Source organism: Giraffa tippelskirchi, chromosome X (genome assembly GCF_054371585.1).
Source record: "Giraffa tippelskirchi isolate mGirTip1 chromosome X, T2T-mGirTip1v1.2.pri, whole genome shotgun sequence".
Lineage (NCBI taxonomy): Eukaryota > Metazoa > Chordata > Mammalia > Artiodactyla > Giraffidae > Giraffa > Giraffa tippelskirchi.
In genome coordinates, this window is record NC_137289.1 from 56242852 (window position 1) to 56270474 (window position 27623).

At 39.6% G+C, this 27623-nt stretch overlaps 1 protein-coding gene across 4 annotated transcripts; it reads left to right on the top strand.

The window, feature by feature from the left end:
- LOC145535363 (melanoma antigen preferentially expressed in tumors-like) lies at window positions 1-26881 on the top strand. Of its 4 annotated transcripts, none has more exons than XM_081563779.1 (4): window positions 1-200; window positions 22753-23052; window positions 23489-24091; window positions 24915-26881. In XM_081563779.1, exons 2-4 carry the CDS (start codon window positions 22763-22765, stop codon window positions 25426-25428), a joined length of 1407 nt encoding a protein of 468 aa, XP_081419905.1. In that variant the 5' UTR covers window positions 1-200; window positions 22753-22762; the 3' UTR covers window positions 25429-26881. The 4 variants fall into 4 exon arrangements, 2 of the variants coding, with proteins under 2 accessions (XP_081419905.1, XP_081419906.1); XM_081563780.1 differs by having other exon boundaries at window positions 72-200; window positions 22750-23052; XR_014075388.1 differs by lacking the exon at window positions 23489-24091 and having other exon boundaries at window positions 30-200.
- Window positions 26882-27623: the final 742 nt, after the last annotated feature.

Sequence of the window (27623 nt, forward strand, 5' to 3'; positions counted from 1 at the left end):
GAGTGAGTGGGTGGCATCTGACCGGAACTACACCAATCACGTGCTCTTCTAGCGAGGTTAGCTTGCGGCGGAAACCGTTAAGCCGCCAGCTGCCTCCAGCACTGCGGCTTGTTGGCGGCGACCTGAGGAGAGGGAGGAACGCGCTGCCACTGCTGGGGTCTTGGACGTCTCAACTATTTTCCGACTCTTCTTCCAGTCAGGTACATCTCAACAGTATTTTTTTGTATAAACTACGTCTCTACTGATATAAATGAAATTACCTAGGACCAAAGCTTGGGGATTAATAAGAAAGGCGATCGATTGAATTGCTCACCGGCCAACTCTCCTGTCCACCCTCTGTACAACCCTCTTTCCTTACCTGTGATTAGCTTCAATTTTGTGACTAATCATTTCTTGCTCTCTTTAAAATCCCTCGATCCAAAAAAAACAAAATAAAATCCCTCGATCGTGTTGCGTTCCTTTAAAATATTGTATTTCTTTGCATCGAATTATTTCTGTGGTTCATAGTGATATGCCAAACTTTAAATTCTAAATGTTGAGATGCATGTTTGTATATATGTGTGGGTGTATATACACGCATATGTGTCTCTGTGTGTATATATATACATACAGAGTCCAGGTTCGATCCCTGGGTCAGGACAATCCCCTGGAGGAGGTCACAACAACCCACCTCAGTATTCTTTTTTTTTATTTTTCACTCCAGTATACTTGCCTGGAGAATCCCATGGACAGAGGAGCCTGGCAGGCTACAGTCCATGGAAGCGCAAAGAGTCAGACATGACTGAGAAACTAACACTCACTTTCAAACCACTTTGAAATAGTTTGTTAATGGGTCACGAGGCACGAACATTTATCCATCTTTATATCCCTCCTCCTAACCGTATTTCAGTTGGTTAAACTATTACTAAAAAGTGAGATTTATAGTATAACCGTGGGGCTTCCCCTGTGGCTCAGCTGGTAAAGATGCCACCTGCCAATGTAGGAAACATGAGAGACTTGCCTTTGATCCCTGGGTCGGGAAGATCCCGTGGAGGAGGACATGGCAACCCACTCCAGTATTTTTGCCTGGATAATCCAATGGACAGAAGAACCTGGTAGATTTCAGTCCATAGTGTGGCAAAGAGTCAGACAAGACTGAATCAATTTATCACACAGATATCATTATGGTTCCTTTCAGCAGTGAGTGATTTTTTTAAAAAAATTTTTTGGAAATAACTTTATAGACCCGAAAAATGTTTGCAAAAAACAGTATAGAAAGCCTTCGTCCAGATTTCCATAATGTTAACATCTTACATAGGCATAGAAAAATTATGAAAATTGGAAATTAATATCGATGCAGCACTATTAACTAATTTACATACTTTATTTGAAGTCTACCATTTATCGCAGTGATCACCTTTTTCTGTCCCAGCATCCCAGCATACCATATTTGGCCATCATTTCTCTTTAGTCTCCTCCAGGCCGAGAATTCCTCAAGCTTTCTGGGTCTTTCCCAACGGTGACAGTTTTGGAGATACTGGTGGGGTGTTTTATAGAATGTCTGTCAATTTGGGTTTGTTGGTGTTTTCTTAGGATTAAATGAAAGTTACACATTTTTGGCGATAATACCTGTTTTATTTCCTCTCCTTCATTCTAATGGTGATGGAGTGATTTCTACCATAGGGATCTGGGGGTGACTGCTGAACATACACACTGGACAAGTGCTACCCGCAACAGCTTCTCAGTAATGTCACTCACTGCCCTCACCGCCTGAGGGCAGAGGACACTACTGGCCAGGTCGAGCCTCAGGGGAGTCATGCTCTGGAAGAGAATGAACAAGCAGGGCTGTGGGAGGCAATCTGTGGTAACAAGACGAGGAGGTGACCCTTGGTTCCCAAGGAAAGATGTGATTAGCTTGTTTGAATACTTCTGTGGGCTGGTGGGGAACTGAAACCTGATAGTCAGGGGCAAGCAGACACTGTGGCTAGTTCCTGTGATAAGGCTGCTTTGGGGCTAGGGGAGTTCTTGCTGGGAGCCAAAAAGAGGGATAGGATTCTTCTCAGACTTTCATTCACCGCTTTTACAATTCATCTGTTGATTTTGCCTACAACAAATATGACTAAAAGGTGACTTTCTATGTCCTATTCCTATCATATTTGTTCATTGGAATTCTGTAGAGCTGTCTTTTTTCCCCTCATAATTTTATAAATTTTCAAATTATAAAGTTTTATAGAATGCCTTTCTAATTATCAAATCAAGTAATCAAATTCTTTATGTCAATATTGAATTGTGAATAGCTTCATTATATTGTGACTTATAATCAAATTATATCATTATTTAGTTTCTTGCCTTTTTCCAGCTTTGGTGATTAGGAACTCCTTCTTGTGGGGTTTGTGTTCTTTTAGCATGACCTGGTTCTTTTTTGTGTACTTCCCTGCTGGTGTTATAAGATATTCCTGTTCATCTCGTGTTTTTCTTTCCCCACCATGACCCTGCAATCAGAACACTTCTGCCAAAACCCATGTTTCCTTTACTTGGAAAATGACATTTAGTAACTGATATCTCCCTGCGTGTTCATTGCTACTGGCGTTTCCTTGCAGCTAGGTCCTCCTTCTCCATTCCTAAGTGAAGGAAATACATTTTCTGTATATGCTTACACTTCCAAATACATTGGAATTTCTCTAGCTATTTCTGTAGATAGTGAAAGCCAGGAGATCACACTGATACTTCTTTTTTTTAAATTAATTAATTACTTTTAATTGGAGGATAATGAGTTTACAATATTGTGATGGTTTATGCGATATATCAACAATCCACTCTAGCCCTATTTGTAACTTCTTTGTCTCACCTGGCTCTCCTTATCTTCAGTATTTACTTATTTGTTCACACCTGATTATACACGATGTAGTTGCAGAAATGCTACCAAATGGTTAGATAGTATGGCCGACCTAATGGACATGAATTTGAGCAAACTCCAGGAGATAGTGAAGGGTGGGGAGACCTTGTGCTACAGAGCTGGGGGTCGCAAAATGTTGGACACAACTTAGTGACTGAAGACAAAACACACCTGTTAGCAGCGGGTCTGATGACTTGTGTTTGTGTACACTTCTTTATATCTTAAGCCTCAGAGGATGCAATCAAAGTACTGTTCCCCCAAGTTGCTTAGCTTAGATATTTTCTTCCTCACCCCTTCTCTTGTGGTTAAGGCATTCATTTGCAATCTATTTAGGTTAATTTGTTGGTGTTTCTAATTTGAGCTTGCCCTCTCCCTGCATATCCTAGTTCATTTTAATTTTTCACTTAATCTTGGGATATGTGAAACACTACTGTGATTCAAACTCAGGGCTACACAAAAACACATGCTGTAGGAGTATGATTCTTTCCCCATGCCTTCTACAGCCTTCCCATTCCCCATTTCTTTCAAACAGTCCCCCTGTAGATAACCAATCTGGTTATCTGGTTGAATCTTCCCTGTATTTACTCTACACAAATGAACAGATACATATGGGTTGTCTTATGTTCCATTGTTTATTAAATGAAAGATAGCATTTTCTAAAGCTTTTTTGCACTTTTCCTTTTGCAATAAACAGCATTCCATTAAAAAACAACTCCTTATTCTGTACTCCTTCATTCTTTTTTACAGCTACATTGGATTACACTGGCTTCTATAGGGGCATTTCAGTTGTTTCCAACATTTTGTAATTATTAATACGAACAATGGTGCAGTGAATAACCCTGGGTACACGTGTTTTTGTGTTGGTAGAAATATCTCTTCAAGTTTTATTACTAGCAGTAGGATTGTTGGGCCAAATGTTAAATGCATCTGTAGTTATGTTAGGTATTTCCAAATTTCTCTCCAGAAGAGTTGTACCTCTGGCCACTGGGATTCTTTCCTCACTGCCTCACTATCAGAATGTGTTTCTCTATCTTTGTGACCTTTATTGTCATTGTAGGTTTGAAATGATATCTCCATGTTGTTTTAGTATGGTGGTGGTTTACTTTCTCAGTTGTGTCTGACTCTTGTAACCCCATGGACTGTAGCCTGCCAGGCTCCTCTGTCCATGGGATTCTCTAGGCAGGAATATTGGAGTGAGTTGCCATTACCTTCTCCAGGGGATCTGCCCCACCCAGGGATTGAACCCGAGTCTCTTGCATCTCCTGCATGCCAGGTGAATTCTTTACCACTGAGCCACCAGGAAAGCCCTTGTTTTAGTATGTATCTGTGTAATTATGAGGATGTGACACATTATATATATATTGCGAATTCTCTATTCATAACTTTTCCCATATTTCTGAGGAAATATTAGCCCTTTGCCCTGCAGTACTTGACTTCTCTGTGTATACTTGGACTATTATTCATTTGTCTGTGGGACATCCTGCAAATAATTTATCCCAGTTTCTCCAATGCCTTTTAATTTAGCTCAGCTGCTGAAGGATCCGCCTGCAAGCCAGGATACTCCGGTTCAATTCCTGGGTCGGGAAGATCCTCTGGAGCACAGATAGGCTACCCACTCCAGTATTCTTGGATTTCCCTGCTGGCTCAGCTGGTAAAGAATCTGCCTGCAAAGCAGGAGACCTTGGATCAATCCCTGGGTTGGGAGGATCTCCTGGAGAAGGGAATGGCTACCCACTCCAGTATTCTGGCCTGGAGAATTCCATGGAGTCCCTAAGAGTCATAGTGCCAAAAAGTCATACATGGCTGAGCCACTTTAACTTTCACTTGCCTTACATGAAAAAATCATTTTTAGTCACATAGAATGTTCTTTCCTTTAACCACCTCTGGAAATTTCAGTCAGAGTTAGAAAGCCTTTCCCAATGCTGATATTGAAGAAGAATTCGGCCATAATTTCAAGATTTTGTTCTGGTTTCATTTTCTTGTTTCGATTCCTAAACCCATTTACAGTTTATTTTTGTGGATGGGAGATGATGGATCTACACTAATGTTTTTAATGTTATTGCAGCATCATTTATTAAATGTTCATCTTTGCCTCAGTGATTTTACATGCCTTCAGACCATATACTAAAATCCCCAACTATAACTGGTGTTATTCTGAGTTTTTTATTCGATGCCACTGGCCTATTAGTCTATTCCTGTACTGGTACCCCACTGGTATAAATTTGGGGCTTTATAGTGTGCTTTTATGTCTGATATGATTACTATTCACTCATAGGTTTTCCATTTTACTTATATCCTGGCTATTCTTGCATGTTTTTTAAAAAATATGAACTAAATTATCCATTGCCCTAACTGGTAAAAATGTTCACTGATATTTTTGAGATTATATTCAATGTATACATAACTTTAGAGGGAATGAATATCTTTTTAATACTGAGTTAATTTATCTAAGGTCATTCAAAATCTTTCTCCTTATTCAAGTTTCCTTCTATGTTGTTCGAAAGTGTTTACAAATTATCCTTGTATAGATGCTCTCGTTAAGTTGATTTCTATACATTTACTCTTTGTTATCGCTATTGTATATGGGATTTTCTCTGCTAAAGTGTCCTCCAGCTCTGTGTGTGTGTGTGTGTGTGTGTGTGTGTGTGTAGAAACAAAGACTAATAATTTTTGTATGTAACTTTATATCCTACTACCTTGCTGAATTCTCTTTGTTTTAGTTAATTTGTCATGGTTTCTATAAGACTGTTCAGGTGTGCTATGATATCACCTGCACATAGAGGTGGCTTTACCTCTCCTTTTCCATTCTTAAAAATCTTTTTGGTTTCTCTAGTCAACTGACTAGTGCTTGCTGTTGAAGACTGAACAGGAGTGATGTAGTAGGCATACTTCAGTTATTCCTGACCTTATTGGAAAACCTCTAGTATAAAGTACTTATATAAATAAAGTACTTGCATGAGGAGCTTCTTATATAGCTTTTATCATGTCATAATGCATCCCTGATTCCTATTTCTTGAGTTTTCTCTTTTTTAACATGAATGCCTATTGAAGTTTCCCAAAGATTGGTTTGGCATCTATGGTGATAGTCATATGATTATTGTTGTTCAGTTGCTGTGTCATGTCTGACTCTTTGCAACTGAGGCTCCTCTGTCCTCCCCTATCTCCCAGAGTTTGCTCAGATTCATGTGTATGGAGTCAGTGATGCTATCTAACCATTTCATTCTCTGCTGCCCCCTACAATTTTGCCTTCAATCTTTCTCAACATCAGGGTCTTTGTCTTTAAATATGTTACCGTGGTGAATGATATCAGTGAAATTCCTAATATAGTGCCAGGCTTGTATTAATGGAATAAATCCCACTTTGTCACAGTATATTACTTTCTAAATGTATTGTTGGCCGTTTGCTAATATTCTATTTAGAGTTTTGGTATCTATGTGTATGTGTTAGTATCCTACTTGCTTCCTAAAAGAAGTTAGGGAAGTTTTCTTCCTTTCGAATGTTTTTACACAAGTCATAAAGCTTTGGTACTATTTGATCTTTGATAGTTTACTAGAATTCACCAATAAATACATCTGAGCAAGGTGCTTCGTGGGGGTAATTCTTGTAATAACTTTATCCATTTCTTCTGTGAAAATTGGCTGATTTAAACTCTCTAACACTAGAGTCAGACTTTTGGTAGTCTGTATTTATCTAGGAAATTACCTATTTCATGTAGATTTTCAAGTTGATACAAATATAGGTTGACAAATAATCCCTCAGGTTTTAAGATTCAATAATTATTTCATCTTTTTTACGTATTACTTTGTCTTTCTCTGTCATCTTCCTTCCTTCATCAAGCCAGCTTATGGCTTGTCTGCTTTGAAAAACAGGATTTCAATTTGTTATTCAATTTTGTGCCTCATTCATTTCTGCTTTTATCTTTTGTTTTATTTAGTTGTTCTTTTATTCCTAGGTTTTCTTTTCAATTTTCTGAGGCCAGACTTTAAGTCATTTATCTTCATTCCTTTATTTTTACACATAAATGGGTTTATGGCGGTGAAGTTGACTCAGATCACTGCTATAAATGTCTCCCATACATTCTGATATATAGTTTTTCATCGTCATTCTTTATAACTTGACTTTGTATTTCTTGAACTCAGAACTTTTAAAGAAAAGTGAAAAAATTTTCAGGTGGAAAAGCCTTTCTGTTTCAGTTTTTGTTATGAACTATTGTTGCATTGGGATTAGAAAAGATTGCTTGTAACATTTCTACTTTATAGAAATTAATGATATCATCTCTGTGAGATCATTACAATCCATCACTAACAGGTGTATATTCTCTAGTCTTTTTTTGTTGTTGTTGTAAATTTGTTTGTCTTAATTGGAGGCTGATTAGTTTACAGTATTGTGGTGGCTATTGCCATACATCAACAGGAATCAGCCATGGGTCTACATAGTCCCCCAGTCCTGAACCCCCCTCCCAGTTCCCATCCCACCCTATCCCTCTGAGTTGTCCCAGAGCACTGGCTTTGAGTGCCCTGCTTCATGCATCGAACTTGCGCTGGTCATCCGTTTCACATATGGTAATATACATGTTTCAGTGCTATTCTCTCAAATCATCCCACCCTCACCTTCTCCCACACAGTCCAAAAGTCTGTTCTTTACATCAGTCCCTCTCAGCTGTCTTGCATATAGGGTTGTCGTTACCATCTTTCTAAATTCCATATATATGCGTCTATACACTGTATTGGTGTTTCTCTGTCTGACTCACTTCACTCTATGTAATAGGCTCCAGTTTCATCCATCTCGTTGGAACTGGCTCAAATGTGTTCTTTCTTATAGCTGAGTAATAGTCCATTGTGTACATGTACCACCACTTCCTTATCCATTCGTCCGCCAATGGACATCTAGGTTGTTTCTGTGTCCTAGCTGTTGTAAACACTGCTGCAATGAACACTAGGGTACATGTACATGTGTCTCTTTCAATTCTGTTTTCCTTGGTCTGCATGCCCAGCAGTGGGATTGCTCGGTCGAAGGACAGTTCTATTTCCAGTTTTTTAAGGAATCCCCACAGTGTTCTCCATAGTGGATGTACTAGTTTCCATTCCCACCAACAGTGTAAGAGGATTCCATTTTCTCCACACCCTCTACAGTATTTATTGTTTGTAGCCATTTGGATAGCAGCCATTCTGACCAGCGTAAGATGGCACCTCATTGTGGTTTTGCTTTGCATTTCTCTGATGAGTGATGTTGAGCTTTTCATGTGTTTGGTAGCTATCTGTATGCCTTCCATGGAGAGATGTCTATTTAGCTCTTCAGCCCACTTTTTGATTGGGTCGTTTATATTTCCGGTACTGAGCTGCATGAGCTGCTTGTGCATTTTGGGGATTAATTCTTTGTCAGTTGCTTCATTTCCTGTGATGTTTTCCCATTCTGAAGGCTGCCTTTTCACCTTGCTTTAGTTTCCTTTTTGTGGAAAAGCTTTTTTTTTTTTTTTTTTATAAATTTATTTATTTTAGTTGGGGGCTAATTACTTTACAATATTTTAATAGTTTTTGCCATACATTGACATGAATCAGCCATGGGTTTACATGTGTTCCCCTTCCTGGACCCCCCACCCACCTCCCTCCCCATCCCATCCTTCTGGATCATCCCATTGCCCCAGCCCTGAGTCCTTGTCACATGCATCGAACATGGAATGGTGTTCTGTTTCACATATGATAATATACATGTTTCAATGCTATTCTCCCAGAACGTCCCACCCTCACCTTCTCCCTCAGAGTCCATAAAATTGTTCCATGCATCTGTGTCTCTTATTCTGTCTCGCATATAGGGTTATCGTTACCATCTTTCAAATTCCATATATATGCATTAGTATACTGTATTGTTGTTTTTCTTTCTGGCTTACTTCACTCTGTATAATGGGCTCCAGTTTCATCCATCTCAGTAGAACCGATTCAAATGTATTTTTTTTAATGGCTGAGTAATATTCCATTGTGTATATGTACCACAGCTTCCTTATCCATTCGTCTGCTGATGGACATCTAGGTTGCTTCCATGTCCTGGCTATTGTAAACAGTGCTGCGATGAACATTGGGGTACACGCGTCTCTTTCAATTCTGGTTTCCTCGGTGTATATGCCCAGCAGTGGGATTGCTGGGTCATATGGCAGTTCTATTCCCAGTTTTTTAAGGAATCTCCACACTGTTCTCCATAGTGGCTGTACTAGTTTGCATTCCCACCAACAGTGTAAGAGGGTTCCCTTTTCTCCACACCCTCTCCAGCATTTATTGCTTGTAGACTTTTGGATAGCAGCCATTCTGACTGGTGTGAAATGATACCTCATTGTGGTTTTGATTTGCATTTCTCTAATAATGAGTGATGTTGAGCATCTTTTCATGTGTTTGTTAGCCATCTGTATGTCTTCTTTGGAGAAATGTCTGTTTAGTTCTTTGGCCCATTTTTTGATTGGGTCGTTTATTTTTCGGGAATTCAGCTGCAGAAGTTGCTTGTATATTTTTGAGATTAATTGTTTGTCTGTTGCTTCATTTGCTATTATTTTCTCCCATTCTGAAGGCTGTCTTTTCACCTTGTTTATAGTTTCCTTTGTTGTGCAAAAGCTTTTAATTTTAATTAGGTCCCATTTGTTTATTTTTGCTTTTATTTCCAATATTCTGGGAGGTGGGTCATGGAGGATCCTGCTGTGATTTGTGTCGGAGAGTGTTTTGCCTATGTTTTCCTCTAGGAGTTTTATTGTTTCTGGTCTTACGTTTAGATCTTTAATCCATTTTGAGTTTATTTTTGTGTACGGTGTTAGGAAGTGTTCTAGTTTCATTCTTTTACAAGTGGTTGACCAGTTTTCCCAGCACCACTTGTTAAGGAGATTGTCTTTTTTCCATTGTATATTCTTGCCTCCTTTGTCGAAGATAAGGTGTCCATAGGTGCGTGGGTTTATCTCTGGGCTTTCTATTTTGTTCCATTGATCTATATTTCTATCTTTGTGCCATACCATACTGTCTTGATGACTGTGGCTTTGTAGTAGAGCCTGAAGTCAGGCAGGTTGATTCCTCCAGTTCCATTCTTCTTCCTCAAGATTGCTTTGGCTATTCGAGGTTTCTTATATTTCCATACAAATTGTGAGATGATTTGTTCAAGTTCTGTGAAAAATACCATTGGTAGCTTGATAGGGATTGCATTGAATCTATAGATTGCTTTGGGTAGTATACTCATTTTCACTATATTAATTCTTCCAATCCATGAACACGGTATATTTCTCCATCTGTTTGTGTCCTCTTTGATTTCTTTCATCAGTGTTTTATAGTTTTCTATATATAAGTCTTTTGTTTCTTTAGGTAGATATATTCCTAAGTATTTTATTCTTTTTGTTGCAATGGTGAATGGTATTGTTTCCTTAATTTCTCTTTCTGTTTTCTCAATATTGGAGTATAGGAATGCAAGGGATTTCTGTGTGTTAATTTTATATCCTGCAACTTTACTATATTCATTGATCAACTCTAGTAATTTTCTAGTAGAGTCTTTAGGGTTTTCTATGTAGAGGATCATGTCATCTGCAAACAGTGAGAGTTTTACTTCTTCTTTTCCTATCTGTATTCCTTTTATTTCTTTTTCAGCTCTGATTGCTGTGGCCAAGACTTCCAAAACTATGTTGAATAGTAGTGGTGAAAGTGGGCATCCTTGCCTTGTTCCTGACTTTAGGGGAAGTGCTTTCAATTTTTCACCATTGAGGATAATGTTTGCCGTGGGTTTGTCATATATAGCTTTTATTATGCTGAGATATGTTCCTTCTATTCCTGCTTTCTGGAGGGTTTTAATCATAAATGGATGCTGAATTTTGTCAAAGGCTTTTTCTGCATCTATTGAGATAACCATATGGTTTTTTTCTTTCAATTTGTTAATGTGGTGTATTACATTGATTGATTTGCGGATGTTAAAAAAACCTTGCATTCCTGGGATAAAGCCCATTTGGTCATGATGTATGATCTTTTTAATATGATGTTGGATTCTGATTGCTAGAATTTTATTAAGGATTTTTGCATCTATGTTCATCAGTGATATTGGCCTGTAGTTTTCCTTTTTTGTGACATCTTTGTCTGGTTTTGGAATTAGGGTGATGGTGGCCTCATAGAATGAGTTTGGAAGTTTACCATCTTCTGCAATTTTCTGGAAGAGTTTGAGTAGGATAGGTGTTAGCTCTTCTCTAAATTTTTGGTAGAATTCCGCTGTGAAGCCATCTGGTCCTGGGCTTTTGTTTGCTGGAAGATTTCTGATTACAGTTTCGATTTCCGTGCTTGTGATGGGTCTGTTAAGATCTTCTATTTCTTCATGGTTCAGTTTTGGAAAGTTATACTTTTCTAAGAATTTGTCCATTTCTTCCAAGTTGTCCATTTTATTGGCATATAGCTGTTGGTAGTAGTCTCTTATGATCCTTTGTATTTCTGTGGAGTCTGTTGTGATCTCTCCATTTTCATTTCTAATTTTGTTGATCTGATTCTTCTCCCTTTGTTTCTTGATGAGTCTGGCTAATGGCTTGTCAATTTTGTTTATCTTCTCGAAAAACCAGCTTTTAGTTTTGTTGATTTTTGCTGTGGTATCTTTTGTTTCTTTTGCATTTATTTCTGCCCTAATTTTTAAGATTTCTTTCCTTCTACTGACCCTGGGGTTTTTCATTTCTTCCTTCTCTAGTTGCTTTAGGTGTAGAGTTAGTTGATTTATTTGATTTTTTTCTTGTTTCTTGAGGTACGCCTGTATTGCTATGAACCTTCCCCTTAGTATTGCTTTTACAGTGTCCCATAGGTTTTGGGTTGTTGTGTTTTCATTTTCATTCGTTTCTATGCATAATTTTATTTCTTTTTTGATTTCTTCTGTGATTTGTTGGTTATTCAGAAGCATGTGGTTTAGCCTCCATATGTTGGAACTTTTAATATTTTTTTCCTGTAATTGAGGTCTAATCTTACTGCATTGTGGTCAGAGAAGATGGCTGGGATGATTTCAATTTTTTTGAATTTACTAAGGCTAGATTTATGGCCCAGGATGTGATCTATCCTGGAGAAAGTTCCATGTGCACTTGAGAAAAAGGTAAAATTGATTGTTTTGGGGTGGAAACTCCTGTAAATATCAATTAAATCTAATTTGTCTATTGTATCATTTAAAGTTTGTGTTTCCTTGTTAATTTTCTGTTTAGTTGATCTATCCATATGCGTGAGTGGAGTATTAAAGTCTCCCACTATTATTGTGTTATTGTTAATTTCCCCTTTCATACTTGTTAGTATTTGCCTTATATATTGTGGTGCTCCTATGTTGGGTGCATATATATTTATGATTGTTACGTCTTCTTCTTGAATTGATCCTTTGATCTTTATGTAGTGTCCTTCTTTGTCCCTTTTCACATCCTTTATTTTAAAGCCTATTTTATCTGAAATGAGTATTGCGACTCCTGCTTTCTTTTGGTCTCCGTTTGCATGGAATATGTTTTTCCATCGTTTCACTTTCAGCCTGTGTGTGTCCCTAGTTTTGAGGTGGGTCTCTTGTAGACAGCATATATAGGGGTCTTGTTTTTGTATCCATTCAGCAAGCCTTTGTCTTTTGGTTGGGGCATTCAACCCATTTACATTTAAGGTAATTATTGATAAGTATGATCCCGTTGCCATTTACTTTGTTGTTTTGAGTTCGTGTTGAAACATCCTTTCTATGTTTCCTGTTTAGAGAAGATCCTTTAGCATTTGCTGGAGAGCTGGTTTGGTGGTGCTGAATTCCCTCAGCTCTTGCTTGTCTGTAAAGCTTTTGAATTCTCCTTCATATCTGAATGAGATCCTTGCTGGGTACAGTAATCTGGGTTGTAGATTATTCTCTTTCATTACTTTAAGTATGTCCTGCCATTCCCTTCTAGCCTGAAGGGTTTCTATTGAAAGATCAGCTGTTATCCTTATGGGGATCCCCTTGTGTGTTATTTGTTGTTTTTCCCTTGCTGCTTTTATTTTATTTTATTTTTTTTTATAAATTTATTTATTTTAGTTGGGGGCTAATTACTTTACAATATTGTAATAGTTTTTGCCATACATTGACATGAATCAGCCATGGGTTTACATGTGTTCCCCTTCCTGGACCCCCCACCCACCTCCCTCCCCATCCCATCCTTCTGGATCATCCCATTGCCCCGGCCCTGAGCCCTTGTCACATGCATCGAACATGGAATGGTGTTCTGTTTCACATATGATAATATACATGTTTCAATGCTATTCTCCCAGAACGTCCCACCCTCACCTTCTCCCTCAGAGTCCATAAAATTGTTCCATGCATCTGTGTCTCTTATTCTGTCTCACATATAGGGTTATTGTTACCATCTTTCAAATTCCATATATATGCATTAGTTCCCTTGCTGCTTTTAATATTTGTTCTTTGTGTTTGATCTTTGTTAATTTGATTAATATGTGTCTTGGGGTGTTTCGCCTTGGGTTTATCCTGTTTGGAACTCTCTGGGTTTCTTGGACTTCTGTGACTATTTCTTTCCTCAATTTAGGGAAATTCTCAACTATTATCTCCTCGAGTATTTTTTCATGGCCTTTCCTTTTATCTTCTTCTTCTGGGACTCCTATGATTCGAATGTTGGGGCGTTTCATATTGTCCCAGAGGTCCCTGAGGTTTTCCTCATTTCTTTTGATTCTTTTTTCCTCTCTGCTTCGTTTATTTCCATCATTCTATCTTCTACCTAACTAATCCTATCTTCTGCCTCCGTTATTCTACTGTTGGTTCCCTCCAGAGTGTCTTTTATCTCCTTTATTTCATTATTCATTCTATATTGACTCCTTTTTATTTCTTCTAAGTCCTTGATAAACATTTCTTGCATCTTCTCAATCTTTGTCTCCAGGCTATTTATCTGTAACTCCATTTTGCTTTCAAGATTTTGGATCATTTTTATTATCATTATTCTAAATTCTTTTTCAGATAGATTCCCTATCTCCTCCTCTTTTGTTTGGCTTTGTGGGCATTTCTCATTTTCCTTTACTTGCTGAGTATTTCTCTGCCTTTTCATCTTGTTTAGATTGCTGTGTTAGGCGTGGCCCTTCTGTATTCTGGTAGTATGAAGTTCCTCTTTGTTGTGGAGGTTCCTCACTGCGGTTGGGGTTGGACAGGTGGCTTGTCAAGGCTTCCTGGTTGGGGGAGCTTGTGTCGGTGTTCTGGTGGGTGGAGCTGGATTTCTGCTCTCTAGAGTGCAATGGAGTGACCAGTATTAATTTTTGAGATGTCTATGGATTTGGTGTGCCTCTGGGCAGCCTGTATATTGATGCTCAGGTCTATGTTCCTGCGTTGCTGGAGAATTTGCGTGGTATGTCTTGCTCTGGAACTTATTGGCTCTTGGGTGGAGCTTGGTTTCAGTGTATTTATGGAGGCTATTGGATGGTCTCTTATTAATTAATGTTTCCCCTGGCTTTCAGTCTTATTCTTGCAGTAGCCTCAAGACTTCTCCTTCCATACAGCCTCAATAATAAAACTTTTAGGTTAATGGTGAAAAGATTCTCCACAGTGAGGGATACCCAGAAAGGTTCACTGAGTTACATGGAGAGATGAGGTGGGGGGGGTTGAGGTGACCAGGAGGGGAAGAGGGGAATTCAAATGTGGAGAGAGAAATCTAGCCAGTAAGCACTTCAATCTGTGCTTTCCACAGTTTGGAACCCTCAGAGTGATTCACAGAGATACATAGAGAGGGGGGAGGAAGGTCAGCCCAGGAGGCAGCATCTCAGATAGCTCTGAGAGACTGCTCCCTGTGCAAAAGCTTTTAAGTTTCATTAGGCCCCCTTTGTTCACTTTTGTTTTTATTCCCATTACTCTGGGAGTTGTGTCCAGGAGGATCTTGCTGTGATTTACATCAGAGAGTGTTCTAATCTATGTTTTCCTCTAAGAGTTTTTAGTTTCCTGCCATACATTTAGATCTTTAATCTATTTTGAGTTTATTTTTGTGTATGGTGTTAGAAGGTGTTCTAGTTTCATTCGTTTACAGGTGGTTGACCATTTTCCCCAGCACCACTTGTTAAAGAGATGCTATTTTCTCCATTGTATATTTTTGCCTCTTTTGTCAAAGATAGGGTGTCCATAGGTGCACAGGTTTATTTCTGGGCTTTCTGTTTTGTTCCACTGATCTATATTTCTGTCTTTGTGCCAGTCCCATACTGTCTTGATGACTTTCGCTTTGGAGTATAGTCTGAAGTCAGGAAGGTTGTTTCCTCCACTTCAATTCCTCTTTCCCAGATTGGAGGTTTTTTGTGTTTCCATACATTTTTTGAAATTATTTGTCCTAGTTCTGTGAAAACCTTTGGTAGCTTGATAGGGTTTGCATTGAATCTATAGATTGCCTTGGATAGTGTACTCATTTTCACTATATTGATTCTTCCGATCCACGAACGTGGTATATTTCTCCATCTATTTGTGTCATCTTTGATTTCGTTCCTCAGTGTTTTAGCATTTACTATATATAGGTCTTTTGTTTCTTTAGGTAAAATTATTCCTAATATTTTATTATTTTCATTGCGATGGTTAATGGGATTGTCTCCTTAATTTCTCTTTCTATTTCTTCATTGTTATTGTATAGGAATGCAAGGGATTTCTGTGTATTAATTTTATATCCTGCAACTTTACTATTACCATCGATTAGCTCTAGTAATTTTCTGGTGGTTATTTAGGGTTTTCTGTGTGGAGGATCACATCATCGGCATACAGTGAGAGTTTTACCTCTTCTTTTCCAATCTGGATTCCTTTTATTTCTTTTTATTCTCTGATTTCTGTGGCTAGGACTTCCAAAATTATGTGAATCGTAGTAGTGAGAGTGGACACCTTTGTCTTGTTCCTGACATTAGGGGCAATGCTTTCAATTTTTCACCACTGAGGATAATGTTCGCTGTGGGTTTGTTGTATATGAGTTTTATTATGTTGAGGTATGTTCCCTCTATGCCTGCTTTCTGGAGAAGTTTTCTATCATAATCACGTGTTGAATTTTGTCTAAGACTTTCTCTGCTTCTATTATTTCCACCATTCTATTTACCACCTCACTTCTCTTGTGCCTCAGTCATTCTACCGTTGGTTTCCTTCAGAGTGCTTTTAGTTGCAGGTATGGCATTGTTCACGATTGATTGACTCTTCTTTATTTCTTGCAGGTCCTTTTTAAACATTTCTTGGGTCTTTTCTATCCTTGACTCTAGTCTATTTATCTGTAACTCCATTTTGTTTTCAAGATTTTGGATCATCTTTACTCTGATTATTCTGAATTCTTTTTCAGGTATACTCCCTATGTCCCCCTCTTTGGTTTGGTTTGGTGGGTTTTTGTCATGTTCCTTCACCTGCTGAATATTTCTCTACCTTTTCATTTTGTTTAGATTGTTGTCTTTCGGGTGCCCTTTCTTCAGGATGGAAGTTCATGGTTCCTTATAATTTTGGAGTCTGCTCCCTGTGGGTGGGGTTGGACCAGTGACTTGTCAAGGTCTCCTGGTTTGGGGAGCTTGTGTCTGTGTTCTGGTGGGCATAGCTGGATCTCTTCTCTCTGGAGTGCAGTGAAGTGTCCAGGAGTGAGTTTTGGCATGTTTATGGCTTTGGCATGGCTTTAGGTACCCCTCTTTAATGTTCAGGGTCTGTTGCTGTTTTGCTGGGGAATTAGCATGGTGTGTCTTGCACTGGAACTTGTTGTCTTTTTGGTGGATCTTGGTTTCAGTGCAGATATGGAGACTTTTGGGTGAGCTCTTGTCTATTAATGTTCCCTGGAGTCCGGAGCTCTCATATAGTCTAACGTTCTGGAGTGAAAGGTCCTGCATGTGGCTTTTGGTCTGACTCTTACAGTGGCTAAAGACTTCTTCATCTATACATCACAGAAGATGAAACCCCTAGGTTAATGGTGAAACATTTCTCCACAGCCGGGAACACCCAGAGAGATTCAGATAGTTATGTAGAGAAGAGAAGAGGAAGGAAGGAGCAAGAGGGGTCCAGGAGGAGAAAAGAGGGTGACCAAAGTGGTGAGGGCAATCAGCCATTAATGAAATCCCTAGGTGCTCTCCACAGCTCAGAACACCCAGAGAGATTCACAGAGTTATGTAGAGAAGAGAAGAGGGAGGAAGGAGATAGAGGTAGCCTGGAGGAGAAAATGGAGAGTGAAAAATGGGGAGAGAAGATAAGCCGGTTATAAAATCCCTAAGTGAAAATGGATACTAAAGATTTGATTCTTAAAGGTACAAAATTGATAACAAATATCAGATATAATATTTTAAAAACGTCGAATAGGGGTTAGACTCTCAAAACTACAATATAAATATAAATGCAAAATCAATCACAAAAATAAAAAATATATATATGGTATTTGTTTAAAAAAGTGTTTTTAAAGGTAATTGTAGGCTATCAAATGAAAGTTCAAAGAATAAAAAAGTTTTGAAATTTTTAAAAAAGTTAAAAAGTGATAATACTGAAATTATATCAAGGAATATGTCTGGAGCTACTATGGGCAGTGTGGGGTCACTTCAGTGTCAGATGATCCCTTGTTTCAGCTTATACTTGTTCTCAAGGTCTATTCACAGTCTCAGCATTAGCTGCAGTGTTTTAATCTGTTGCACCTGTCACTTCCAGAGCAGTTCCCCCTTCTCTGTTTATTTTGGCATCCTCTGTTTGCAGATCGCTTCAGTGTCTAATTTCTACCCTGACAAGAGGGAGTGAATGTGGCCACTGATTTAGGCTCACTTATTGATTTGTGTTGTGGGGAGAGAGGGACACTGCAAACATATACCACTGGCACGTGTGGGGAGTGATCACAGTGGATGGACCACAGTGGTTTGGCCCCAGCCCAAGGTGGCGTGTACTTTCTGGGTCCACACTGCTCAGGCTCCAGAGTGCTCTGCAAGGGCACTGTCCCAAGTGCGCCCTGCATTTCATGCACTTCCCACTCAGGTTCTTGGGTGCTGCACAGGTGCACAGACCCAGATGGGCTGTGTGTTTTGTGCCCTTCCCATGTCCAAGCAGCTCAGGCGACCAGGTGCTTGGCTAGTGCACTGTCCCAGGTGGGTCGTGCGTCTTATGCACCCCAATGGTTACAGCCACTTGATTGCCCTGGTGTGCTGCAAGAGCACAGCCCCAGGTGTGCCACGTGTCTCCTCTCAGGAGCTGATCTCAGGCTGTGACATACGTGGCAGGTGTGAACCATCCAGGATCCCTGGAATACATGGTTAGCTACTGGGAGCCTGCTCACTGTTTGGTGGAAGATGTGGTCTCTGGGGCCGAGACTGCAGCAGCTCCTTGCCTTCTGGCCCTGGGTGTCACAAACCTACCTCTCTGTCTCCGGGGATGGAGGGCCCTATACAATAGCTGGCTTCCTCTCCTTTAATATTTGCACAATCATTTCTTCTGTGAGTGTGCCAGGGGTCACTGTGCGGCATTAGAGCCTTTCATGGGAAAGGGTTTTTTTTTTTTTTGGTCTCTCCGGCGATCCCATGGTTTGGGTTGCTGTCTCACATTAGGTCCCTCAGATTGTCCTCAGGGCATTCAGGCCCAGTTCTTACCCTAAGGACCGATGATGCAGCCCGCGCCTCCCTGCCCAGGCCCTCTTGCTGGTGGCGGATGCAAGCATCTGTGAACTTCTCCATCTCCCCGTGTTGTTGCAGTTAGGTACGGGTATTCTATGTTTTTTTTCTCTCCTGGTTATGTTCCCCTCTGAGATTCAAAAACTCCCCACAGGCATGCCTGTGAGAGGGTTTCCTACTGTGTGGAAAATTCTTCTTCTTCACCACTCCCTCCCCAGGACAGGTCTCTGTCCCTAAATCTTTTGTCTCTCTTTTCTTCTTTTGTATGTTGTCCACCTCCTATCGAAGAGATTGGGCTACATTTCTGGGTGCCTTGTGTCCTCCACCAGTGCTCAGAAGTTGCTTTTTGGGAGTTGCTCAACATGCAAATGATCTTTTGATGAATTTGTGGAGGAGAGGCTGGTTTCCCCATCCTATTCCTCTGCCACCTCGGGACCACCCTGTTCTCTAGTCTCATACAATCTGATCAGCCGTAGACTGAGTTTGATGTATTAAATCTTCTATTGTTATTGTTTTCTCTTATTACTGTTATTTTATCTACATATGCTTCCCTATTTACTTTTTCTTTTTAATTAGTTTATTTTTTAACTTTACAATATTGTATTTGTTTTGCCATGCATTGAAATGGATCCACCATGGGTGTACATGTTCTCCCCCTCCAGAAGCCCCCTCGCACCTCCCTCCCCATCCCATCCCTCTGGGTCATCCTGGCGCAACAGCCCCCAGCGCCCTATATCATGCAGCGATCCTGGACTGGCGATTTGCCTCACCCATGATAATTTACATGCTTCGGTGCCATTCTCCCATATCATCCCACCCTCGCCCTCTCTCATAGAGTCCATAATACTGTTCTATTTATTTGTGTCTCTTTTGATGTCTCACATACAGGGTTATCTTTACCGATTAACTATACCATATATATGTATTAGTATACTGTATTGGTGTTTTTCTTTCTGGCTTACTTCACTCTGTATAATAGGCTCCAGTTTCATCCACCTCATTGAAGGAGTTTGCAGTACTCCTGGTGCATAAATATTTGTAAGGATTATATCTTCACTGTGAGTTTTTGCTTTTATGATTAAGACATGTTCACGTTTTATGATTAAGACATGTTTCAGTCAGTTCAGTCGATCGGTCATGTCTGACTCTTTGTGACCTCACGAACCACAGCACTGCAGGCCTTCCTATCTATCACCAACTCCCGGAGTCCACCCAAACCCATGTCCATTGTGTCGGTGATGCCATCCAACCATCTCATCCTCTGTTGTCGCCTTCTCCTCTTGCCTTCAATCTTGCCCAGCATCAGGGTCTTTTCAAATGAGTCAGCTCTTCACATCATGTGGCCAAATATTGGAGTTTCAGCTTCAGCATCAGTCCTTCCAATGAATATTCAGGGCTGATTTCCCTTAGGATGGACTGGTTGGATCTCCTGGCAGTCCAAGGGACTCTCAAACGTCTTGTCCAACACCACAGTTCAAAAGCATCAATTCTTCTGCGCTCAGCTTTCTTTATACTCCAACTGTCACATGCATACATGACCACTAGAAAAACCGTAGCCTTCACCAGATAGACTTTTGTTGACAAAGTAATGTCTCTGCTTTTCAATATGCTGTCTAAGTCGGTCATAACTTGCCTTCAAAGTATCAGGGGTCTTTTAATTTCATGGCTGCAATCACCATCTGCAGTGATTTTGGAGCCCAGAAAAATAAAGTCTGACACTGTTTCCACTGTTTCCCCATCTATTTGCCATGAAGTGATGGGACTAGATGCCATGATCTTAGTTTTCTGAATGTTGAGGTTTAAGCCAAATTTTTCCCTCTGATCATTCACTTTCATCAAGACACTCTTTAGCTCTGCTTCACTTTCTGCCATAAGGGTGGTGTCATCTGCATATCTGAGGTTATTGATATTTCTGCTGGCAATCTTGATTCCAGCTTTGCTTCCCCCAGCCCAGTGTTTCTCTGATGTACTCTGCATATAAGTTAAAGAAGTAGGGTGACAATATACAGCCTTGAGGTACTACTTTCCTATTTGGAACCAGTCTGTTGTTCCATGTCCAGTTCTAACTGTTGCTTCATGACCTGCATACAGGTTTCTCAAGAGGCAGGTCAGGTGGTCTGGTATTCCCATCTCTTTCAAAATTTTCCACGGTTTATTGTGATCCACACAGTCAAAGGCTTTGACATAGTTAATAAAGCAGAAATAGATGTTTTTCTGGAACTCTCTTGCTTTTTCGATGATCCAGAGGATGTTGGGAATTTGATCTCTGGTTCCTCTTCCTTTTCTAAATCCAGCTTCAACATCTGGAAATTCATGGTGCACTTATTGCCAAAACCTGGCTTGCAGAATTTTGAGAATTACTTTATTAGCATGTGAGATGAGTGCAATTGTGCAGTAGCTTGAGCATTCTTTGGCATTGGCTTTCTTTGGGATTGCATGAAAACTGACATTTTCCAACCCCATGGCCACTGCTGAGTTTTCCAAACTTACTGGCATATTGAGTGCAGCACTTTCACAGCATCATCTTTCAGGATTTGAAATAGCTCAACTGGAATTCCATCACCTCCACTAGCTTTGTTCGTAGTGCTGATTCCTAAGGCCCACTTGACTTCACATTCCAGGATGTCTGGCTCTAGGTGAGTGATCACACCATCGTGATTATCTGGGTCATGAAGATATTTTTTCTACACTTCTTCTGTGTATTCTTGCCACCTCTTCTTAATATTTTCTGCTTCTGTTAGGTCCATACCATTCTGTCCTTTATTGAGCCCATCTTTGCATGAAATGCTCCTTTGGTATCCCTAATCATCATGTTTAATGCATTGTTAAAACTCATTCTGAACCACGTATTTCTTTAACACTTTATTCTCTAGTCTATGCATTTTTTCCTCCAGTATCATTTAACACTCCCCTATTGCATTATGATATAAAGGTTGTTCTATTTTCTTATACTCTTCTCCCTTCTCTCATTTTTACTTGCACATTTTCTGTTTTTTCACAACGTAAAACTTCTGTGCATTAGTCTTCTCCCCTTTCCTCCATGTTCATTTTAGTATTACATGTAAAATACTCACCTTGACATAGTTTGGTGAATTTTTCCTCCTCATTACCTGTTGGAACACAATCTGAGTTCTTCTTTTAGAAGATTACTTGCCAAATATTCTGTAAAGAGACGTGTAGGGAATATTGTAAGTTTCCGGGTCACAGTGTTGCTGTCACTCTGCTCAACTTCGCAACTGCAGTGCCAAACTATTCAGAGACAATACATAAATGATAGATCGTGGCTTTGTTCCAATCAAACTCTATATACCAAATCCAGCAGTGGGCTTCATCTGGGTTAGGGGGCCAGTCTGAAGACTGATCTCTACTCTAGTAGCTTCTTTATTTGAATATAAAATCTTTATGACAGCCTTTCATTTTGTTTCTTTTGGCGATTCAGGGAGAAGTCATGAGTACTCTGATATGTGGTTTTCTTATGTATTGAAAGAGCCTTAATTTTCCCTTCTGTTTATTTTTCCCATCATTACCCAAGTGCCAACTGAGGCTTCTCCCTTCTTCATTGCCTTATTCTTCCCTAAAAGCTGTATCTTTCACAAACTGCACTTTTAATAAATCCATGACCCTTAAAGAATTCCTATTAGGAATTCCTCCCCTGTAGTCCATGCTCTCATATTGTAGGACACCTTTTTAGTATTTTTAGATTTATTCTGTGCTTAGTCATTCTACTGTATTTTTAGATCTGCTTTAAGCCCTTTCCCATCTTCCTTCTTCTCTAACTCTTGGAAGATTTCTATGTCTGTCTTTCTTCTTACCACAAAGCCTAGTCATGGGAGTATGAATAATCATGCTGAGATTTCATGATTTTTGTTTTATTGACAATTATTTTGAATTTTTGGCATTCTCCATTTTATTTTTTTTAATAAATTTATTTATTTTAGTTGGGGGCTAATTACTTTACAATATTGTAGTAGTTTTTGCAATTTTAAAGAAATTATGAGGGTTTTATGCTGATGCACATTTTCCTTCTTATTGGTTTGTATCTTTTGGGGACGAAATAAATTGAGGATGGTCAAGATCGGCTTCTGCCAACTTACCTATGACCTCTAATGGCATTTTATCTTATGTAAATCTGCATTATGTGTGCATATATTTAATTAAATACACTCGCAAGTCTATTTTCATTCTATTCCCAGAGGAGAGGTCACTTAAGTTGGCCATATAATTCACCCATATACTTACTCAATAAGCATTTTGTCCATAGCTATCCCCGGAAACAGACAAGAGACTATATATTTCTTCTCAGAACTTCTGATATTCTCCACTCTGAAGCAGGTTTGTGAAGATGGACCAAAAGACCACAGCCACACTCCTCGAGCTTGCTGCAAAGAGTCTGCTGAGTAGTGAGCCTGCAGTGATGCATGCTCTGGAGGAAATCCCAAGAGATCTTTTTGTTCCATTGTTCAACGCTGCCTTCTTTGGTGGGCATAAGAAGATCCTAAAGGCAATGGTGAGGGTGTGGCCTTTTCACTGTCTTCATCTTGGGTCACTGAAGCCACAAGAGTCAAACTATGACATCTTGGAAGCCATGATTGATGGTCTGCCAATCCCCCCAGCCCAGAACTCATCCTTGAGGTAAGTTTACGACCAGAAGATTTATAGGGAGTCAGCAGGAGGGTATGCTGTAGCCTGCGGCAGGGGAGTATCTAACCTTCTCCGAACACTAGCCAGTGAGTTCAACAGTTGGGGTCACATTGAGTATTTCCTTGTCTTATAGAGTTGATTAAAGAATAGAGGTGATTGAGGGTACTATGTATGCATTTGAGTGTGATTACATAGAAGTGGGACATGGGCATTGAGACAGACCAGAGGTGACCAGGCATGACCAGAGGTGAAGGAAGTGTGGGGAAAGGATGAAAGACGCTCAGTTTGTGTGGAAGGAACTTCCTGGTGAATGGTGATGAAGTGATAACCAGGATTCAGTTGCTCTCTCCCTGTTTCCCATCATTGATCTTGCTGGGTTATCTTCCCATCAACCACATCTCATGTGTCCTGTCTTCTTTCCTTACAGGGGCCACAAACTGAGGATCCTAGATTTAAGGCACAACTCAAAGTATAAGACAACATGCTCTCATGTCAGGATCGCCTTCCCTTTCTGTTTACAATCATGCATATCCTCTCAGCACGCCGTCCTTAACTTAGAAAACACTCAGCATAGTGCCAGGTGCCTTGGGATTGGTAATTCCAGGTGTGAGGTTGAGTCAGCTCAGGAAACCATGGTATTACTAGTGGATATTTCCCTCAATAATACCTTGAGAACACAGCAGTTTCTCACTTTCCTCTGTAATAAAGTTGAGCAGAGCTCTGGGTACTTGCACCTCTGCTGCAGAGATTTGCAAATCAATAGAATGTCTGCCAACAGACGGATCCTTCAGATTCTGCATCTGGGGTGCATTGATCGTCTGGAAACGGATCAAGCTTATCTGAGTGAGATCATGACCCGTTTTTCTGGAAAAATCCACCTGCACAGCCTTAGTTTGTCTAACCTCAGCTTTGGGTCTTATAAGGGAAGGAATTTCAGGTCTATTCTCATCTGGCTTGGGCAGCTGGAAAACCTCCAGGAGCTCAGGTTGTCTTTCTTTTGCCTCAAAGATCAACTACACAAACTACTCAGGTGAGGAGGTTGGGAGCAATCTGGGTTCCCTGAAAACCTCATTGTTAAGACAGAAGGGCCCATTCTTGCATCTTCCTATGCTGCTAGTAACCTATTTCTCCTTCCACCTCAGCATAGGCATTGCTGGGTGTTTGAATCTAGCTGGGGGAAAATGGGGTACCTTATGGTGAGGGACAGATGAGGTTAGTGAAGGAAGCTCTGCTCACTCATTTATTCAGTGACCACAGGCAGACAGTTAGAACACGTCTGTACATAGATTTCTGAAAAACACTCAGTTCTTCTGCTCCTGGATTTATAGCTCTCTAGAGAGGAAGGGGAGGCACTCAGAGAGAAACATTAAGTTGTAGCTCTAATGCACATGCCTGTGGATGGGTCACAAGAGTTAACACTGCCAGATAATTTTGCTCCTGTATTTTCCTGAAGGCTTAGACCCTTGAATGTAGAGCTTGCCATCTGGGAAGTACATAAAGGAAACCCTCAGTTGCCTGCTTTCCTGGACCCATCCTCACCAAATAAGTCAACCAGATCCAGCACTTATTATTTTGTATATACTAAGTGCATGTGATTTTTTTCACTTAATCCTTCTTGTAACCATGAATAATAATTACTGCTGTGCGCATTTTCAAGGTTAAAACCCTGTTCCTCAGAGTGGTAAAGTAACTTTCTCCGGGTCACAAATTTATAATGTCTGATCCTCAAGTCCACATTGATAACGACCTTTTGGAAACTAGTATAAGCAGTTTATTCTAGAGGAATATATTCCTGTAATTTGGGGCACTTTGCTGTCATTCTTCTGAAATAAACTTACTTTTCCTCTCTTTAGAGTCCTGCCACCTCATGTGGATACATTGTGTCTCTCGTTCTGTGGCCTTTCTATCAGAGATGTCACTTCCCTGTCCCAGAGCTCTCAGGCCACCCGGCTCAGAGTATTGAGACTCAATAACAATCAAATCTTTTCAGAAGCTTATGAGCCCTTCCAGGTTCTGCTGGAGAAGGTCTCAGGCACCCTGCAACATCTGGAGATAAATAATTGTATGATGACTGATTCTATTCTCTCGGCCATCATCCCAACCCTGAACCAATGTACCCACGTCCGCGTCTTTAAATTTGCCTTCAACCCCATTACGATGCCTGTGCTCAAGAGCCTCCTGCAGCACTTGACATCCTTGCCAAGGCTGAGGCAGGTGATGTATCCCATTCCTGTCCATTGTTACCAGGATTGGAATTTTCTTTGCAGCTTGAACCGACAGAAACTTGCCGAAGTTCAGGCCCAGGTCAAGGCGATGCTTCACATGTTACACCAGGATCACGTGAAATGGGTCACTTATTCTGAGTAATTTCCACTGTATAAGGAGTTGTTTCATCACTGATACGTGGCTGTTAAGGGTTCATTGTTTTGCCTGAAGCCCAAGTTTGTAGAGATACATATACAAAGTTCTACTGTTCCAGGAAAGTGGGGTTTAGGAATGTTGGATATGTAACTGACCTCTATAAAAGAGAAACCTTTAAAAGGAAATAGAGGAATTTGAAACGTCCTCTGGGTCTCTTGCCCACTACCCTCTACATCTTCTTCTCGTTACTAACCAAGTTATGCCTATGTGATATATGCTGACTGAGGCATTATACATCACATCATTTCCTTCTCCACACTGATTGGTCCATTGATCCATTTATGGGCACTTGACACAATTCAGGTCTGTTGAAACTCTTCCTGGAGGTGGTAGTTGTTCAGGAATTTTACCCTCTAGGTACCTGCAGATTTCCCTCTGTTTCTGATTCGCTCAGGTTGTTTATCAGGAAGCATATGCAGGTAAAAAGAAACAGACTATGCCCACTACCTAGTGGCATATTCATCAGCATGTTACTGCCTCAATTTTCAGGTCTCAGAAGCCCGGCTTTGTTACTGGCTATTCCACACACGTTCACCAAGCATCGGTTATTATTTAGGAAATTTTCCACATGCTAAAGAAAAAATAAAGTCCCTGATCTCACTCGAAGTGTAGATACTCCTATCATTTACTAGTTTGTCTGTTTTCCCTAGAGCATTTGAGAACTTATTTATCCCCCATAACCCTCCCCCCCTTTTTTTTTAACATTTTCCCTTACATGATTGGCTCAAATGATATTGGCCTCTTTTGTCCTGTTGGATAGCTGCTCAGTCCTCACATCATGGCTTGAATGTTGCCTGCTCAGATAGGTTTTCTGTTCTTTCTTATTTCCCCATTTAAGTAGATTCATTCTGATGTTTCTTTTTCTTAATGTACCATGTACAGTTGCTTCATGGTACACATTGTTCCGTATGTATTCATTCTGTCTGCTATTCCACTAGAGTTGCACTGTTCAGTATGGTGCACACTAAACATATGTGATTACTGAGGTCTAGAAATTTGGCTATTCTCAAATGTGATGTACTCTAAGTGCTAGATGCACACTGTGTATCCAAGAGTTAATAAGAAACAAAGGATGTAGAATAACTGATCAATCATTTATGTATACTGTTTCCATGTTGAACTGATAACATACTGCATTTCAAAAACAGTAAAGATAAGAGAATGTAAATTCTTTATATTGTTATATGTTAAAATGATAGCATTGTATTTCAAAGCATTAGTAAGGAAAATGTTAAAATAATTACCTGCTCCTATGTTTACAAGTCAATGTGATAAAATAAGGCATTTCAACACTCACTGAGAGAAAATACTGTTAATTAATAGATTGTTCCTAGTGTTTATATGTTGAAAGGGTAACAGAAAATGTCAAAAATTTGGTAACAAAAAAAGAATAGAAAAATAGTTAGTAGTTTGTGTATCGTGTTTCCTTGTTGAAATGAAAACAGATTGCATTTTAAAAACTTAGTAAGAAAGAAAAATGTAACAGTAATTAATAATGTGTTCATTGTTTGCATGTTGAAGTGATAAAACAATTTTTAAAACTCAGTAAAAAAAATTTAGTTATTTTTCCAACATGTTGAAATGATAAACCATTTCAAAGTCTTGAGAAAATATAAAAATTAATACATAATTATTAAAAATAGCTAACAACTTGTTCCTAACTGCATTTAACGACTGCATTTCTCAATTTGAAAGGCTAATATGTTAAAATAACTATTAAATTGTGTACATTGTTGCTTTTTTTGAAATGACAATAAATGTCATTTCAAGGGAATCATAAGGAAAGTAGAATGCAGCAAGGTTATCATTAGCCTGATACTAAAACCAGAGACAGACACTACAGGAAAAAAAATGACATGGCAACAGCTTTGATGTATATAAATAGAAAAATCCTAAACAAAATATTAGCAAAACGAATCCAACAATATATAACATGGACCATACACCGTAACCACACAGCATTTATTTCAGGGTCACAAGGATGATACAACATCTGCAAATCTATGTGTCATGCACCATTACAATAGAACAAAAGTTAAAACTCACATAATTATCTCAGCAGATGCAGAAAAACTGTTTGACACAATTGAACATCCATTCATGACAACAACTCTCAACAAAGTTTAGAGGGAATATGGCTC

Bases quoted from the DNA above. Each gene is read 5' to 3' on its own strand.
- LOC145535363 (XM_081563779.1), top strand. From the start codon at position 22,763: ATGGACCAAAAGACCACAGCCACACTCCTCGAGCTTGCTGCAAAGAGT. The intron at 23,053-23,488 runs GTAAGTTTACGA...CTTTCCTTACAG, and splicing joins GCCCAGAACTCATCCTTGAG to GGGCCACAAACTGAGGATCC. The intron at 24,092-24,914 runs GTGAGGAGGTTG...TCCTCTCTTTAG, and splicing joins CAACTACACAAACTACTCAG to AGTCCTGCCACCTCATGTGG.